A 19443-nucleotide genomic window follows, 5' to 3' on the forward strand; every position below is an offset into this window, starting at 1 on the left:
AGGTTTTATTTGATTTTTAATTTTGTTGGTGAGTGGGTGTTGGTGAGAGGTTTTTCAAGAGGGTTTGATATCAGTACATTTGGTGGAATTGGAAAGGAGAAGAGTAATGGTTTCTCTCCTTGCTCGTTTAAAATGGTTACATTGCAGCCTTTAATTTTGACTTTATTTGCCGGATTGAAATTTTGGAAGAACATCAGACCTTTTTCACCTTATAAGCCTAATTCGATGACAACTTTGCTCAAAGAAAAATTGGGACTTGAAAATTCTAAGTTTTACTAGCAATGGACAGCTAAAGAGGAAATTTTTATATTTTGATTTGCCTATATACATATCTTTTAAATTACAATAAGGAAATGAAATATATGAAAGATTAGTGGTTAAACTGATTATTGAATTAAAGAGGTCACTGATGTTTGAATTATATTTTGAATTATGAAATATATGAATAGCCTTGGGGACTTCCAACTGTGAATCTTGTAGTGTGAATTATTATAGGAAACTGAAAATCATTTGCCGAAAAATAATGGTTGGCGATTATGCCTGGGTGAACTGAATTGATAGTCACATTTGCACCTTGCTCCTATTCAGGAAAAAAATGGAATAGATTACTGTAAATAACATGATCTAATTACATTAGAGACATGAAAATTGAGTAGTAAGCATAGCAACACATTTGACTAAGCATAGGTCAAATACATTAAAAAATCAGAACAACTCATGAATTAATTTTAGTAATGTTAAAAAAAAATAGGATAACTAATAAAATATCTTAGCAAACGATGCTCGCTACATGTCAATGTATCGAAAACAATATCAAAGGAAAATTAATACCTTCAAAATGCTAGAGAGATGGTTTGCGTGCAATATGTTTGCAAGCTTTAACTGATCATAACTAAAGTACCCATTGTACCTACCAGAAAGCATAAGGAAACAAGTGAACACTGTATTAATCAACTCAATGCTTGATCATCAATATATTGATGAAGATGGAAGAAACATGGTCATGTTATTATTACCCTGATTTAACACTAATTTTGTCAAAACAAATTCCTTCTCAATATGTGAACGTGTATGCATTAGAAGCAACATTTATGATTCTTTCTTCTATGCTACTTTCAAGGGCTGTATTTTTCATATTGTCCAACAAAAGCCTTGTTAGAAGAAAATGGCCTGCAAAAGGTGGAATGGATTAGCATAAAACCTTTCTTTACAAATAACAAACTTATAAAAATGGCTTACAAATTAGAGTTTCAACATTGTTTTAATACATAAACATATAAAACTTATCATCAACCCATATAATGAATATGCAAGATTTAATTTTTTTTTTAGAAATATAAATTAAGTAGACAATACATATAATTGATGCAAATCCGTAACATTCAGCTAAAAGCCTAAACTAATTTGATTTGCAAATGTCCTTACATGAGAATATTCAATGGCAGGTCTGCTGCATTAAAATTTGATTCAAACTTTCTCACCGATGCCTTTGAGCTGAGGTCCAACTCCATGGCATCCACTTTAGCGGCAGGGATTTTGTTCAATATTGTATCATTGACATCATTACCAACAGACATATTAGGCTTAATTTTCATTTCTTTTGCTAAATCCTATTGAATAAAAAATATATTCTAATTTTCTTGAAGGACCAATAGAATATCTACTAATTGTCCCTATATTCTTTTTGAAGTCATTGAGCAGGACCTATCATCGATGGTTCAATTAAATATGGACTTGGTTTTGATAGTTTGTCTTTGCTTTTGCTTTCTAATTCAATGTTTGCTTTTTTTTTTTTTCAACTAAGCAAACAAATATTGGTCATATCTCTATTGATATTGGAAGGTATTTGCCTTTTGTATCTACTAATTTGATCACCAACCCAATCATAACCACCACTTTCCAGTATTGCTTCTCATGTTGGTGTTTCTTCGATTATGTCTTACTTGTGTTTATGTTGGCTATTATTAGTTAAACTAGTCTTTGATTATTTTCTCAGGTTGGCTATTACTTGTGTTTCTTTGATTTTGTGCATTTTATTTTGTTTTATACTCTTTGGAAGAATGTGGTGGTTTGATTCTTGCAAAATGTGTGATGAATTGGCATATATGTGCATGAAATGAAAAAAAACTAAAAAAAATTGTTGAATGGTCATTTTCCTGAGTGGCATCTTTGGTGGAAACAGTGAATGGGCATAAACTAAAACTGACAATCAACTAATCTCAAATTCTTGTAATTTGATATTAAATTGATAAATCATTGAGTATATTATGCACAAATTATTTTATGTTAATTTATTTAATACAATTAACTTTGAAATTATTTTGTATGTCATTTTCGGATTATTTTGTATGTCATTTTTGGTTTATGTATCTATATTTAAAACACACAATGTCATGAACTACTTTGCATGTTTTTTTTAGTATCTTGTAGATAGTTGGTCATAACATAGAGGATATCTTTTATGCTGCTCATATTACTTTTGTGTAGTAAATGATGAAAACTATCATGCTCGGTCAAAAAATAGAAAGCAATATTTATCGAGACTTATAGATGGAAATGACACAACTAGAATCAATATGGTCTATATGAACAAATCAACCTTCTTCAATCTTTGCTCGATAATGAGATGAAAGGGCCTTATGAGAGACACATTGTACATCACCATTAAAGAGCAACTATTGATGTTCCTTTACACCATAGGACAAAACCAGCGTAATCGTGTCATCACATATAATTTCCTTAGATCCAGTGAGACCGTTAGCAGGTACTTTAATCATGTTCTATACATAATCGAACAATTGCGTGATGAATATGTGCAGCCACCTAGTATGCAAACTACAATGTATGTAGCATCGAGGTCCACACTATATCTTTATTTCAAGGTATTAAATTATCGATCTACTCAAATAAATTAATTATTCCTAAACCATTTCTTAGTTACAATGTGTTAATGGTAGGATTGTATTGGAGTTTTATATGGGACCTATATCCATGCATCTGTTCTTGCATATGAAGTTGCAACATTTTGTGGGAGAAAACCATACCCCACACAAAACGTGCTTGCTGCTGTTGATTTTGACTTATGTTTTACCTATGTTCTTGCTGGATTGGAAGCTTCAGCATACGATGTTTTGGTTTTACGTGATGCACTTATGGGTTATCAGTCCTTGAAGGTATATATTTTGTTTAGTTTATTGATATAGTTTAGCATACAATAATAACTTAACCACCAACTTTGCATTTTTTATCAAAATATTACGTAGTTGATGTTGGATACACAATGAGGCTGGGTTTTATAGCTCCATATAGAGGTGTTAGATCCCATCTTAAAGAATTTGGCTTACAGACACTGTCAAACCATAAAGAAATGTTTAACGTTTGTCATTCATCAGCCCATACCACCATTGAACGAGCTTTGGTTCTCTTAAGGGATGCTTCAAAATATTCTCATCAAGACCATCCTTTCCAATCAAAAACTCAAGTTGAATTTGTGCTAGCTGCATGTATTTTGCATAATTATATTATAAGTGGAGGAGAAGATATTTTCATACCTTTTGAGGAAGAATGGAGACCATAACGACCACTATCAGAAAGTAACATGAGAGAACAAAGGAAGGAGGCCCACGAATGGGTGGCACATAGAGAACGGATTGCATGTGATATGTGGGCTAACAAATAGACAATGGCTAATTGTTTTTATGAAAAATTATGCTTCTTTTTCTCATCAAGACCAATGATGTTACCATTTTCTTGTTTGTTTCATGTTATGGGCTTGTACTTGTTTATTAATTTTTGCGTTTTTGTGAATAAGTTCTATATTTGTTATCATTCCTTATATGATTATTGTGAAACTTCATTTTATTAGTTATAGCATTTATTTCTAGAAAATATTCATCCTTTAATTAAAAAATTACTTTTGTATGGCCCATTTATAGAATGGACAACATAGGGACGCCAGAAGACAACTAAATGTCATCAATGAGAACCCCTGTTAAAACAACTGGTGGTAATAAAAGATGGACAACTGCGGAAAGCCGATTTTTCATAAGATTCATGGTGACTCAAGTGGAACAAGGCTTCAAAGTCAATAAGGGATTCAAACCCCAAGCATTCCATGCTACAATTATTGTAATGAGGAATGAGTTTGGAGTTACAATTACTGAAGCAAATGTAACTAACCACCTGAGAACAATTTACAAACGATGGATAAAAATAAAAAATTGAAAGAGCTAAGTGGAATGGGATGGGATAATAGTTTGAAGATGATTATTATGTGGAAATAAGAATTCAGGAACTATGTACAACTATAATTTATTTTCAATTTATTCCTATTTATGTTGTCTAATTATTTATTTTGAATGAAATAATTTTTATCTAAACATTCAATATGACGTGTTTTTATATGTTAGGCTCATCCACAAGATGAACCATATTTAAACAAACCAATTGAGGACCATGACTTGCTCGAGCTTATTTACTATTCAATTTGGGGATGATATTGGCACACATATGGATGATAATGTTGACTCCCACCGTCCATCTCAAATTGATGGTCTTGATGACATGTTCTTTGAAGAGATTGATTATTATTAAAACACACCACCACCCATCCATGACCAATCAGAGAGTATAGAACCCAGGGAAGCATCTTCCACTCAATCAAGAAAAGAAAAAGGAATATGCAAAATGCCCTCAGAAGTTGAAGCAATACAAGAGGTGGATAACACCCTTAAGGAGGTATTAAGTGGAAAGAAGTCTACTTGAGATTTAGAATTTGCAAAGGAATTGATTGGCGAATGCATGAAGCTCAAAACATATGGCTACTCTTGTTGTGAAATCAATAAGGCCTATGATTGGTTAATGGCTGATGATAGTAGAGCTATGGGTGTCTTGGCAAAAGGTGAAGAGTCAAGGAAGTATTGGGTGGAGGACTTCTTTCAATCACTTCACAATAAAGGAGAATATTTTCCAAGGCCCACTTAGGTTGGTTTTTATTTATTTAATTTGTTTTTGTGTATGTTATGATGATTGTTATGTATGTAGTATATTATTGTAATTTTTTAATAGGATGTTGCAGACTATGGGGCATCCCAAAGAGTTTACTAGTAGGACAACAAAGAATGCAACAGGTAACTAATAATATTAATATCATTATTTGTATATTGTTATTGTTAATTAGCTCATGATAATAAAAATTGGATTTTTTTTTTTATATATATGCAGGGTTTTGAGTATTGAAGGCTGGCAAAAGAACATTGTATTAAATTGTAAACTTAAGTGCTTGGAGTTTGATGGGATTGACTATGAAATGGTTGCTTTTAAATGTGTTTTTTGTGTTTGTGTTCAGTCTAGACTCTTGTTCATTTGAATGTTTTAAAGCTTGAAACTATGAAGTTGGTAATGCTTAAATTATTGAATGATGATATAATTATTTGTGTTGTTTTGCTTGTTGCAAGTATTAGGTACAACCTGAGAATACCTTAAATATTTAAGTTACGATGGATATTATAGTCTGAGCATCTGGTCTGTTTGTATGGCAATACTGCACATTTGACTTTTTTCGACATTGGAAAGATATCCTTAGTCACATGTAAGTTTCATATTTATATAATTTTGGGATTCTTTTTCTTACATGAAATTAACCTACTTGATTATTGCAATACTTAATTGTACCTACTTGGTTGTATCCCAAATGTAAATCTTTAGTTTAATGTACTGGAATAAAGTTAGCAACACAGTCGTTAAAATTAAACTGAATGGAAAACTCAATAGGCTCATTTAACAATTTGAGACCTCTTTTTAGTAGCCTTGTGGTTCAAGCAATGTAGATTGGTGGTTTGGTTTTTGTCACGTTTGTTAAAAAAAATCTTGTTCATTTGAGTGTTGTAAAGCTTGAAACTATGAAGTTGGTAATGCTTAAATTATTGAATGATGATATAATTATTTATGATGTTTTGTTGTTGCAAGTATCATGTACAACTTGAGATTCTTCTTACATGAATCTTGTTTGAAGCATATGAACTTACAAATTTTTCCGCCTTTACTGTTAAATGTATAAGTTGTTTCATTGATAAATGAAGAGCATAGTTAATACTAAAGTATAATAATAAGTTAGTCATAATTATAAAAATTAAAAATTCCAGATTTTTAATACAAAAGGATAATGAAAATTAAATAATTTACCTATTAAAATAGGTTTTTAGAATAAGCAACTATAATAATAAGTTAGCCATTATAATAAATAACAATATAATGGTCATTTTTTTGTTGTTATAATAAATTAATAAATACAAAAATAATTTATTTATAAACAATAATATAGTTAATTATAAATTGCAATGATAAAAAAAATATTGTTGAACATGTAATAATAATTTCAAAAGAATTAATATTAAAGTTAATAAATAAAAAACATTTAATAATTAGTATATCATAACAAATTGCGGCGGTAATCTTACCATGAGTAACCATACCCCTAGAATACATCAAACTATACATGTGTTTTTCAATTCCAGATTTACAAATCTTTCTAAACAAATATAAAATCTTATAATACAGTAATTCCAATTACATCCAACCAAACACAAAATTTGACTGCATTGGATTTTTGAAAACCAAGGATTTCCAGTTACAGTTACATTGTAACTGAAAATCCAGTGCATTTAGGATTACATCCAACCAAACAACCCCTATAGAAATAGCAATCACCATCAACCTGCTCCTTGGATCATTGGTTTGTATATGATAAGCAGCTTATTTCGATACATTTTCATGACTATCAATCTGATTTTTCTTGGTTTAGCTATAAACTTTCTTGGTCGAGAACATGGTAAATCCATATATCGAATTGCTTTAATTACCAATAGCTTAGCAGGAATAAAAATTGAAGGTTGCTGTGTACAAGGATTGGGGCCAATAAGTCTCATAAAACACAACATAAGAGAAATTAGTTTGTGTTGATTAGATAACTTAATTTGCAGTTCATATTGTTTGGAACAAAATAAATAATTTACATGGCTTGCCAAGGACTTTGAACATATGGTGCAGAGTGTTTGTTCCCCTTCAAATAAGTGAAACCAAACTTCACAAAGAAGAGAATGGAAGTTTCTTAAGAGAGCTTCGGAGTGTATCCATAGCCTAGAATTTACCTTTTTCTCCCTCTCCAGTGTTACTCCAATGGTTAACAACAACACAAACAATTGATTATAAATAAATTATTCATACTATCTGTAATTACCAAACTAACTAACTTACAATAAAATAATCATATTTCAAAATATCTTTAACAAATAAAATATCAATGCAAACAATTTATTATAAATAAAGTATTCAACTTGCAACAGTTTATAAGAAAAAAATTATTATAAGTAAATTGATCAAACTTCTCACCAAGCCTCTAATGCTTGAGAAAACTCTGCAATAATGGGATGAACAATGGTCTTAACATAAATTTACACTAGATGAATATCTCCCAAAACCTAAGTTTGATGAAAATCCATGTTTCTAGGCTGCCATGTTTTTTCTATACAAATCAAAACACAAAATCATATTAATATCTCCTTAGATTTGAGGGTGACTTTTCACACAGAGAGAGAGAGAGAGAGAGAGAGAGAGAGAGAGAGAGAGCAAGCTTACTAGTTTATGGGATTAGGGTTTGGTTGTTGTGAGAGGTATGAAGCCATCAATCACCAACATTCACAGGGAGAAGTGGAGAAGAAGAAGGGGGACAAAGGAGAGAGAATAAGGCTCAGTTGTTGTGATAAATTCAAACAAATGTTCATTGAGAGAAAGGGAAAGGAAGAAGGAGTAAAAGAAGAAGAAGAAGAAGAGGGATTAGAGGGTGAGAAGTTTGCATATGTTTTAATGTGAAAGACCATATTACCCTGAGCAGTATTGCATTATAAATTTTAATATTTAATGTAAAAAAAATGTGGTTAATGTGAGGCCATGTCTAGGTTCCACTATTTTTCCCATGGATCCGAGTCTGTTGGATTACAATTCTTGTTTATGAGGCTTCGCCCAATATGATGCCTAAGCTATATACTACAAAAATTCTACGGATTTGTAATGGAAAAATTTGTTGCCAATCTTTTGCAAACTAGGATTTGGGACAGATTTGCTACGGATTATGGCCATCACTTTTTTCCTCGTGACAAATTTTTTTTTTTATGAAGGGAAGCAATCCTTTACAAACTTTGCAATGGATTTATAACAGAGTTTACAACATATCCATTGCAAATTCGTTACAAAGCCATTCCAAATTCGCAACATACTTGCAATGGGTTTTTTGAATATGTGGCAAATCTGTTGCAAGTCCAATGCACATTTGTAACGTACTTGCAACAAATTTTATAAATTGGTGGCACATCCGTTGCAATCCATTGCAACTTTATAATGGATATGTAATGGGTTTTTTTAAATAGGTTACAAATCCATTTCAAAGTCATGGCAAATTTACAATAGATTTGCAATGGTATTGTACAATCCATTGCAAAGTCCTATGACAATTCCATCGCAAAGTCGTTGGAAATTTGCAATGAATTTGTAGTAAGGTTTATGACAAATTCAATGCATTTCTGTTGCAAAGTCCGATGAAAACCCCTTTCGAATCCCCTACAATTTTTAAATATGAAAATTAATTTTCATATATTTTAATATTTATCTTGCTACTTTTAATGCTATTATTTAATAAAATAAAAAAATCTATTATATTTAATATAATAATAACAATAATAGTGTGTGCAAGTACAAATGAGAAAATGGATCTATAAATGGAGATCGTCATCATCATCCTTCTCATCTTGCTTCTCCTTCTCCTCCTAGTGTTAAGAACTGTGACTTGGTCCATCAGGTGGTAATCCACACTACATCATCATTCTCATAAACCACTCACAACGCATCTGGTTGAACATGTTATGGCTTTGTTGCATCAAATTCTGATTTTGCTGCTATAACTCTACTATCTTCTTCTCTATGCACTCATCTTAGTCACAATCTTTAGGGGAATCATAGTTGCTGAAGGTGGTGGGGGAGCTGATATAGCACAACTGCAAACAGATCTAGATACAAGCTGGATGTTTGAGATCCAAGACCATAAACTATCTTCTTCTTTTCTCCACCATAAGCCTCCCATTATATAGCATCCATATTAGGTGGTAAAGGCTATGAACCATTGGATAATAGCTCTGAAGTAGTTCCAACCATTTTCTGCATGATGTCCTGCAATTAATTATAGTGCTAATTACGATATGTATAATTTAATCTATAAGTAATCTATAAGTAAATCAAATAATCTCAAATAAAGTTGGAAAATTACATAAACCGCATGTGCTCGTGAATCAACACATTTTCCTTCTTTATTAATATGAGTCTTGTAGAAGATATCATATGCAGTAGGTGTCTTATAAAGTGACTTACTCTACAAAAAAAAGGAACATTAAATAAATTAGTTTACAGTGAAATTAAATTTTATCTACATTAAGCATTCAACCATTACATATTGGATTCATGTAAAGAGCTAATTAATATATTTAAGCAAATTTTGCTGAATATTCAATGAAGAAGATAGTAGATGAATGGTCAAAGTGAATTGAATGACAAAGCTTAGTATTTAGAATAAGATACCAAATTTGATGCTTGATACAATTTCATCCACAAGTCTTCTACAAAATTACAGGGCATAACTATTAATGTATATCAAAATAAATCATTTTCAATCATTCTTAGCCATTAAAAAGATACCTATTGATGTATATTGTTGTATATCACAATAAAAATATGCTTACATAGAAGATAAAATTATACATGTGCTTATGCATTTCCAAAAACGCATAGGCATTAATTAATTTAAAGAAGATTATATAAATTTAATATGTTTACCAAATCAGTAGCATATCCAATAAATGATTTGGAGACTTATACATAGTGGCGGATGTAAAAATTAAACTTATGAGAGAGAGAGAGAGGGTGGGGAGAAACTTCTATAGTCATTGTGCAATACGGCAAGTATAGTTCACTAGCTTGATATGGTAGTCTCTAAATTCAAATTTTCTCCACAAATAATAGACCTAAGATTTTGATTGCAAAACCTATGTTAAATAACTTAAATCGATCTTTACTTCACATTAAAGGGGATTTTGTACTTAATCGAGATAATGCGATCAAAGGCAACATGACATAGCTAATAGAAAGTATTTATTTACACAACACCATTTGTCAATCCTAGTTTCCAAATACAAATATACACTACCATATATTTATGATTTCAAGTACAAATAAAATTAAAGTTTAAGATTCTAACCTTGATTATTGCATAATGCTTCCAACTTGTAATACCAAAATATTCAACTCCAAATACTAACACGATCTTTTAAACTTTTATCATATGAGAAGGAAAGAAAATTAAATTAAACCACAATTTTTGCATATATATATATATATATAACTTTGCATGAAATAAAGTAAATAAATAAAATATAGACACCACTCACCTATTTGAATAAGTTGGGCATTTTAAATTTTAACCTTCTTTATTTCTTATCACAAAAATTGTCTATAATTGAGTAATCATCAAACATTTGTGCAATTTCCTTTTCAATGTATGTAATCATATAACTCCCCAAATAATCATCTTTCCTTTTATTTTGAATTTTTTTTTTCACAATTTTCATAGCAGAAAATGCATGCTCAGTAGTAGCTGTAGAAATAGGAACAGTTAACACGAGTAGAACTAATTTATCAACAAGAAGGTAAATGTTTGACTTTCCAGTCTTCATCAATCCTTGGCATAATTCAAAAATTGAAGACAAATTCTGCAAAGCTGAATGCCAACGAATATCGAGCTCAAAATGTTCTAATTGATGCCTTAAATGCAATTTCTCTTGTTCTGAAAAGTCTTCAGGATAAAATTTCTCTGCAAGCTTACATATATTATAAATATTGAATGATTTGTAATCATCTGTAGATTCCAAAGCTGAACATAGCACAAGTAATTCTACCATATCTTCTTTAAATTTTTCATTCAGTTCTTGTAATTGAGAATCAATTATTGTATAAAATATGTCAACACGAAAATGATGTTCCATTATAATTGGATCCTTTTGAAGGTGAGATCGACCATGACCTAAAGTATAAGAAACACCCATGTCAAGAACATCTATTCCATGCTTATGACAAAAAGGCTTTACTTTTTCAAACAAAAGATCCCATCCATCTTCTCTTAATCTTTGAATTAATATTTTTGTTGAAGAGACAAGATGAATGGCAATTATAATATCTTGAGGCTTCTGTTGCACAGCTTGACAAAGATCATGAGTAACTTCCATGATTTCAATCAAAAGATGCAAAATGAACACAAATTCAAAAGAGGTAATTGCATAATAAGTTGCATCGGCATCTCCCCATTAAGCGTAGGTCGCTCCATCAGATATTATGTTCTTTAGCACTGTGTAAGTCGTTTTAAACATAATTCTCAAACTTCGAAGAGAGCTCAAATGAGAACCCCATCTAGTATCCCCATATCATTTTAAACTACTTATTTGGTTCAAACCTTTACTTGTTTCTAGTTCATCAATGGAAAGAAGTCTTTCGATTTCAGCTGCTTGACTAGTTTGTAACTAATAATGTCATTTGCAAGAAGATCCCACTATATTAACAACAACAGTTAACTTAAAAAGAAATTAATGAATTGGAATGACCTCTCGAGATGCTGCTATTAGAGCCAATTGAAGACAATGAGCAAAGCAAAGTATATAATATGCATAAGGACACTCATTAGATATAAGAGTTTGCAACCCAGATCACTCTCCACGCATGTTTCTAGCTCCATCATATCTCTAGCCACAAATATCTCGTACATTGAGATTGTGTTGAAGAAAAACACTAAATAGTTTTTTTTTCTTAAAAGCTAGTAAGGTGGTGTTAAAAACATGAACCAAATAAAAAAAATGCTACTTCACAAATCCAGATTTATTAACAAATCTCAAGATAATGGCCATTTGCTCCCTTTTGTATTTATCTCTTGCTTCATCAACAATGATACAAAATTTTGAATCACCAATTTCCTCACAAATGGTGCATCTTATTTTGCTTGCAAAAACATGCAATTTCTCTTTTTGAACACTATGTGAGGTGTAATATGCATTTTGAGGAGCATTATCTAATACAACAGAAGCCAAACGTTCATTAGAAGATGCCAACAACTTTATCAATTCAAGAAAGTTGCCTCGATTTGTTGAATTTGAACATTCATTGTGGTCTCTTAAGCTACATGCTTGGAATGTAAGCCATCTAACAACATCTATTAAAGTCGTTAATATCAATTTGTTGTTGGCAACTTGTTGGGAGATTTGCTTCTCCATAACATGGGGAATATGTTGTGCTTGGTTCATTAGATCATGAGATTGCATGATAGCTTTCTTATGCAAAGAGTTTGGATCATTTCTAATAAGAGATAAAAAAGCACAATTTTCATCATCATTAACTTTTTTCCATGATCAAAATCCATCAACTGTAAATGCTCATGATCCAACATGCTCATTTGACTTATTAAATAAGTAACAAGGAAGACAAAAAACAACATCTTTTCTTGGAGAGTATTCCAAGCATTCAGAGAATAACTTAAACCATGAAGCTTGGAAACGACGAGGAGTTTTCCCATCCGAAGGATATTCCGACATTATATGTTGAAAAGGATCGGCTTTGTTGTATGTATGCCGAATTTCATTTTGTTGGTGGACCAGATAGCTCCAAATTGGTGGGTGCTTTCCAGGATCATATTCGAAAAAATCTAGGTCATCTTCTTTTTTAGCTAATCATGGAGCTTTAGTTGATAATTCTTCCTCATGCACAATAATTTCACTTGAAGACTCAATTAAATTTAATGGAGTACGAACTACTAGGAGAGCTTCTTTTCTTAAAGAAATAATCAATTGTTTGATTCTTCATTTGAACAATCTAAATTAATTAACAAAGAAATTGATTAGATAAATATTATAATTAAATATTACAAGGAAATATGTTAAAAAATATATAAGTAACAAAGAGAACTATTTGATCCACTATGAAAGTTTTCTGACTATAATCAAACTCATGTTAATTAAAAAAAATATAACTTATAGTTCATAATCTAAACGCCCAATCTTATAATTCATAACCAAAAAGAAGACAATATAAGAACAAATCACCCTAAAATGTTCAACAGAACGACTAGTATCTCAAATATCAGTCACATCACAACACTAATGAGAGAGAAGAACAAAGCAGGCAATGGAAAATCATCAAATATATTGAAACATTGGTGATACATCAAACAAAATAACAACTAGCAGAATTCAGAGAGCTTACCTCGTTACAATGGGCACACTCAATGAGAGTAGAGGGGGAGAGAAACTATTTGCTATGCTTGAATGGGAGTGAAATTCAACATGATGAGTTCGGCAACCTTGTGATAGGTTAAGGGTTGGATGAATTCATCACCATCATGGAGAAATCAACTATAAATCCTAAATCAACAAGGCCCCTATTAAAACCAAACAAAAATTACATATTTTGTACAAAATCAACACAAGAAAAAACATGGATGAAATGAACAATAGGACAAAATCATAAAAGCACCTTCTTCCCCAAATTCACTAAAGCAAATTCACTGAAGCTCACATCTTCAAATCTCACAAAACAATCTCTGAGTCTCTAACACCATGAAAACTCCTCCAGGAAGAGCAAACAAATCGATCCAAACGCAATCTCAGGATCAATTTACTCACAAATGCTACGTATTTTCTCTAAATCTAACAAAAAGAACAAAAACATCATGAATCATTATCCCAAAATTCAAAGAAAAAATTAGAGCAAGATAATACCTTTGGAGAGCTTTGCCGTGGACCATTGATGTCCGGCTGGTGATGGAGAGGTGGTGATGAGGCCTAAAGTGAGGTGGCAATAGACTAACCGGTGACCATTGATGGGCCATCATAGAGGAGATTGGGAGAGTAAGAGGGAGAGAGAAGACAGGTCACAAACTCACGATTCTCACGAAATGTTTTAATTTTTATGTATTTTCACATAACTCACTATGAAGTTTATATTTATATATAAATAATTTTTTTAAAACCATATAATTTATTTTTTATTTTTTTTTGAAGGGGGTGTGGGGGTGCATCTGCCGATGCTTATACATGCATGCCTATTGCTTATGCATGATATTAATCCAGAATGAAGTAGATGAAATAAAATTAATATATTTATTAAATCTATGGCCTGCTAACAAATGATTTAGAGCTTCATAGATGCCTTCTCATTACTTATTATGAATTTCCACACAAGAGTAGATATCAATTCAAAGTGAAGAAGATTAACTAAAGTTTAATATATTAACCAAATATATGGTGTGATAACCAAGTAGTTTTGAAGCCTCCTAGATGTCTTCTCATTGTTTCTTATGTATTTCCACATAAGAATAGACATATATTCAAAGGGAAGAAGATTAAATAAATTTTAATGTACTCGCTAAAATCTATGGTATGCTCAATAAATAGTTTTGGAGCCTCTTAGATGCCTTCTCATTGCTTATTATGCATTTCCACACAATAATATAATTGCAAACTCAGACTAAGAGCCTGACCAAGTCATCAGTTCATAGGTTCGATAGGATGGGTCACTGATTCAACCCTAGAGTTTCCCATACCTGGGTTAATATATTAAAACCTGGTCGGACCAAGTACCAATTCAAGTTTAACATGGTCTGACCTGCCAATCCAGGGTATTTCTAAGCATGTTTTGGTTAATCAGTCAGATATTTTGTCCAAGCCCATAATTAGTTTACCCAAGGAAGCAGATAGCTTTATACTTGATTCAAGTGGACACTCTGTTGAGGCTCTTAGGGTACCAGAACCTTCTTTTATCAAAGACTTAGCTCGTAATTATATCTAGAAAATCCAATCTAGGGAATGGATCTTAGCCCCTTCACATAAAGACACTGCTGAAACATCACTGTTACATCTAAGTCTCGGGGAAAGTGAGAATGCCATCTCTGGCAAAGAAGACTGAAATCCCTCCTTAGAGTGAAACATAGGTGTCAGTTAATGATACACACAATTTTGACATGACAAATAAGTCATTCTTACATGAGATGGACTATGATGATGAAGATGAGGAAGAACTCAATGAAAGATTCTTTGCCTTGGCAGAACCACTCAATCCCTCTTCACGTCAGTGATAAGTGCTTATTTACACATGTTTTATTACGGTATTTTGTACAGATTGAGCATGGTTTTTATCAGATATGTGCGCTCATACTGTAATACCCTGGACCTTTGAATACCTGTAAGAAATTATATTCATGGTATTATCACAGTTGTAGTAAGATTTTCCTGTAGAGCAATTTTATTGAGAAACTCCAAGTGGAAAGAACAAGGACCTAAGTGTGCAAGTTTCTAGAAGATTTTGGGTTCATAAGTAATAAAAAAAGGATTGACATGAAGTGTTTTTGGAAACCAAGGATTGGAAGGTAAGGCGGCAGGGAACTTTTGGAAATACTGTGTTATAATCCAGGGACCGTTGGATAGTTTGTAAAGACCTTTTAAAATATTATTTAATAATTCAGGGACCATTGGTGACTTTTCAGGGACCTTTTTGTAAAAAAATTTATTTTTAGGGACTGTAAATGAATTTTGGCAAACATTCAAGTTAAGAGATAAGTTTGGAAAGTTTTGGCCTTTTTGTGGCTTTTCTTGTTCTTCTTCATTGTTACTATAGTAACCCGAGAGGAAAAAAAAGAGAAGAAATTTGGAGGTTTTTGAGAGAGTAGAAGATTGGTACTTGGTGGAGGGGAGGATGAAATGAAGTTTTTTTTGGTAAGGGTTCTAAATAATTTTGTTTTGAGATGTATGGGTGCATGTGTGTATGTATATATATGTGTGGTTGGTTTGATGAAAAAGAAGATGAGATTTGAAGAAGGGTTGATGGAGAGGATGAAGTAGTGGTTATTGTATGATTTTTGTGTGGAAAAATCTTTGTATTAGGCTTGGTTCAGATTTTGGGCTAATGACAATTGTGGTGAACCAATTCAAGGAGAATTGGGTTCAGTTGAACTAAGCTGATTCAAGAGATTTTGTATAACAATTAAACTTGGTTCAGTGGAATTGGGGTTGGTTTATGTTGGTTCAGAATAGTTTAGCCCTAATTGAGTTGGTTTAAGTGCAATTGGAGACCAATTTGATTATGCAAGGTCGGTTTTTAACCGGTTGGAATGAGTGTGCCCAATTAGAGAGTCAGTTATTTGTTTCTTGTATTTTCTTTGGATTCAATTTCGGAATTAGCTTGTATTTATTCATTTTATTCCATTATCCTGTTAGGTGTTGTTCAGGCTTGGGAGGGAGTTTTAGGTTTAGCAAGGTAACCCAAGGGAAGCCAGGTGAGTTGGTAGTGGCTACTGTTTTTGAATAATTGGTTAATTGCTATGATTTTGAAATAGTTATTTAAATGGCTGCTATTTGAAAATAACTGTTTAATTATTTCATTTAAATTGTTTAATAATTTATATTATTAAAAAAGATACTTATATTTATTTGTAGTATGCCATAGCAATCGTATTGGTATATCTGGTTTTGACAATCATATGTAGTTTCAATTGTGGGATTAATTATGCACAATTCTTCTAAGAGAATACCTATGATTATTCTATATTGCTTAAGTAAAGTTTTATTGGTTATTACACTTGCATTGAGACTTTATTGGAATTGGAAATAGATATTTACGTATGTTTCATACTTGAAAAGCATTATTGTTCAAAGGCAAGGATTTTCAGATTGTTACTTGATTCGTAAATTGTGCGTTGATTTATGTTAAAATCTATGGATATGCCTGTGTTTATCATTTCCGTGGGGAAATGACATATATTTTGGATATTGATTTTTATCCTAGTTATGGACTCCTCTTTGCGAGATGTATGCTTGTATTTATTTGGTTGGTGACATCCTACTATAGTAGGCAGTTTTAACAGCCAGCCTGTTGAGGTGGCATGGAAGACCAGCAAAATTATTGGTCCTATTCAGGTCGGAGTGTAGAGCCCTGACTGGATGTTCATCGGGAAGCCGGGTTCACCACACGGTGGACCGATGGGTCAACGTTAAAGACATGAGTTCCTTGACGGCTCTTAACCTAGCCGCGGCCACGGTGAAGGTTTAGAGAGGTTTCTAGACCATGTTGCGTTCCTTTTGGAGTGCTATATTAAAGTTGTGGTTTTGACGGCTCTTAATCTAGTCGCGACGGTGGTTACGTCGGGGAGTGTTTTTCGAAAGATGATTTTGGGACGGATTTTACTTTACCTGTTATTTTGGATTGTGATGAGGAGGCGAGACCCAGGTGTCGGTTTTAGGAGGGCAGTCTCTCACAAAAATTTGTATTTTCTGAGAAAATTGATTTGATGTCGATTTATGTTAAACTTATGTTTCAAAAGCTCTTTAAAGTTGTATTTTGCCAAAATTGTGGTATTTGTGAAAGTTTGGAATTTCTTTGGAAAATTGATCTTTATATACCTTATATACGCTATCTTTAATTATTTGAAATTATTGAGCCATTATCGACCAACTGAATGTGCTGCAGTTACAGGAGCAAGACCCTACTAGTTTGCTTGTGCAAGTATAGAGCCAGTCATGACTGATTCAAGGTTAGAGTGGGTCCCTTTTCCTTTTACTGTTGGTGTCGTGATTTTATAGCTATTGTACTAGTATGTTGGAGTAATTGTGCTTGTTGAATTCATGTATTTGAACCTGTAGCTGTGTAAAGTTGTTAATCGTGTTCTGTAAGTCTGATTTGTTTTTAATAGGGTGTCCGTTTTCCAGTTAAAATGGATTTTTAACTGATGGGTGCCACATTTACCTCTATAAAAGGGGTGGGTGTGGCACATACCATGTGCATTTCGTCCTTTTGTGCAACTAGGGTGTGTGCATGTCATTTTAGAAGAAAAGAAGCAAAGATGGCAGTGTGGAGCACTTTTGGAGCTTTTTTGCAGTCCACAGGGACAATCACACGAGCTTAGGAGATCCACATGGGCATATGTGCCAACTTATGGGAGTTTTAGAGTAATTTTCAACCACTAGAAGGGATCAAGGCTAGTCACACGGCCGTGTACTATCCCTAGTACATTTTCTAGAAGAGAAATCTAAGATTTTAGCAAGACAGAGTTCACGCACCCCACCACATGCCCATGTGTTAAGTTGTGTGGCTCCACACGGGAAGGCACATAGCCATGTGCCTCCACACAAGCATCTACACAGGCAGTCACACCCCTATGTGAACCTCCAACAACAAGTTTTTAAATAGGCCAGTTTTTATTGTTTTGTATTTTATTGATGAAGTGTGAGCTTGGAAAGTGACTAGGGTTTGGAGAAGGAGTTTTTGCATTGAAGGGAATGTTCTAACATCAATCTCCATCTATTTTATCATCATCAAGGTCATCAAGGTAGTCACTTGGACTAGATTCGAAGTGATGTACTTCTTACCAGTGAAGCCATCCTTTGGAGCTTGAGGAACTATTAATCGAGACAATCACTCATGGATTTTGAAGTGGTTTCTTCTATGAATTTTGACTGCATTCATTTATTATTTTGTTTGACATTGTATTGTTTCATGGAGAGCTAAACCCTTTTGGGTACTTGGGCATGTGAACCCTAGGATTTATTCTTTGTATGATTTAACTCTTGCTTTCCTTAATTTGAGATTATGTTGAGTTTCAACCTCGTGTTTTAATGCCATGCAATCCTTATTAGTGAGAGCTTGCATGTGTGTTTTAACCACTCTAGTGACATGTTGATTGACCAACTAAGGTTAGATTCACCAAGGTTGGAGAGGGTTGAGAGGGTGAGTCTTGAGATAGAAGAGTGTCATATTTCCCTTCCGATTTGATTAAATCTATCTCCGATTCCTCCAAGTTCCATGCAATCATATGAACCATAGTGAAGAGAAAGATCACCACTGGGGTTTATATAGGATTAGGAGTTAATCGCCTTGAGAAGGGGATTGATATAATTTTAGGAATCAGATTTATCTATTGGGGATCCCTAGAGTGCCATGCAGTCATATGTAGTTTAGATGAGGAGAGGGATCACTACTAGAACCTCATATATGACTAGTCATCAGTTGCCTTGAGCAATGGATCGGTGTATTTTAGGATGCCCATGACTCAATTTGTCTTAATTGGGGAGCCTTAGTTAAATCTTGCACTTCACAGAAATCCTAGGGGAAGCATTGCTCGGATGCTTATTTCGTACTAGTTAGATTCTTACTTCTTTTGCACTGTTGTTTTTTTAAGTCTTAATTCAATTGCTTGCAAACATTTTTCATCATACTACTTGATTGTGGTTAGATAACAAGGAAGTGATAAATACTAGTTCTCTCGTTCTCTATGCATTCAACTATCTGACCTTTGGACACATTATATTACTT

The 19443-nt window shown here is 32.8% G+C and overlaps 2 protein-coding genes across 2 annotated transcripts; both read right to left on the minus strand.

Annotated features, from left to right (window-relative positions):
* Positions 1-430: 430 nt before the first annotated feature.
* On the minus strand, positions 431-1577 carry LOC120282744 (short-chain dehydrogenase TIC 32 A, chloroplastic-like). The gene is made up of 3 exons (XM_039289596.1): positions 1426-1577; positions 832-910; positions 431-580 (listed from the first exon to the last, which is right to left on the minus strand). The coding sequence occupies exons 1-3, from the start codon at positions 1575-1577 to the stop codon at positions 431-433; spliced, it is 381 nt and encodes a 126-aa protein (XP_039145530.1).
* A 7585-nt stretch (positions 1578-9162) lies between these two features.
* On the minus strand, positions 9163-11324 carry LOC120282745. Its single transcript, XM_039289597.1, has 3 exons — positions 10662-11324; positions 9317-9418; positions 9163-9219 (listed from the first exon to the last, which is right to left on the minus strand). Exons 1-3 carry the CDS (start codon positions 11322-11324, stop codon positions 9163-9165), a joined length of 822 nt encoding a protein of 273 aa, XP_039145531.1.
* Positions 11325-19443: the final 8119 nt, after the last annotated feature.

The sequence above is a fragment of the Dioscorea cayenensis genome, chromosome 18, assembly GCF_009730915.1.
Source record: "Dioscorea cayenensis subsp. rotundata cultivar TDr96_F1 chromosome 18, TDr96_F1_v2_PseudoChromosome.rev07_lg8_w22 25.fasta, whole genome shotgun sequence".
NCBI lineage: Eukaryota > Viridiplantae > Streptophyta > Magnoliopsida > Dioscoreales > Dioscoreaceae > Dioscorea > Dioscorea cayenensis.

Coding starts and splice junctions, on each gene's coding strand:
- LOC120282744 (XM_039289596.1), bottom strand. CDS start 1,577: ATGTCTGTTGGTAATGATGTCAATGATACAATATTGAACAAAATCCCT. Junction 911..1,425: donor CTGCCATTGAATATTCTCAT/GTAAGGACATTT, acceptor GCTTTCTGGTAG/GTACAATGGGTACTTTAGTT. Junction 581..831: donor ATCTCTCTAGCATTTTGAAG/GTATTAATTTTC, acceptor TTTCCTGAATAG/GAGCAAGGTGCAAATGTGAC.
- LOC120282745 (XM_039289597.1), bottom strand. CDS start 11,324: ATGGAAGTTACTCATGATCTTTGTCAAGCTGTGCAACAGAAGCCTCAA. Junction 9,419..10,661: donor CATTTTCTGCTATGAAAATT/GTGAAAAAAAAA, acceptor TTTTTTTTGTAG/AGTAAGTCACTTTATAAGAC. Junction 9,220..9,316: donor CACGAGCACATGCGGTTTAT/GTAATTTTCCAA, acceptor AATTAATTGCAG/GACATCATGCAGAAAATGGT.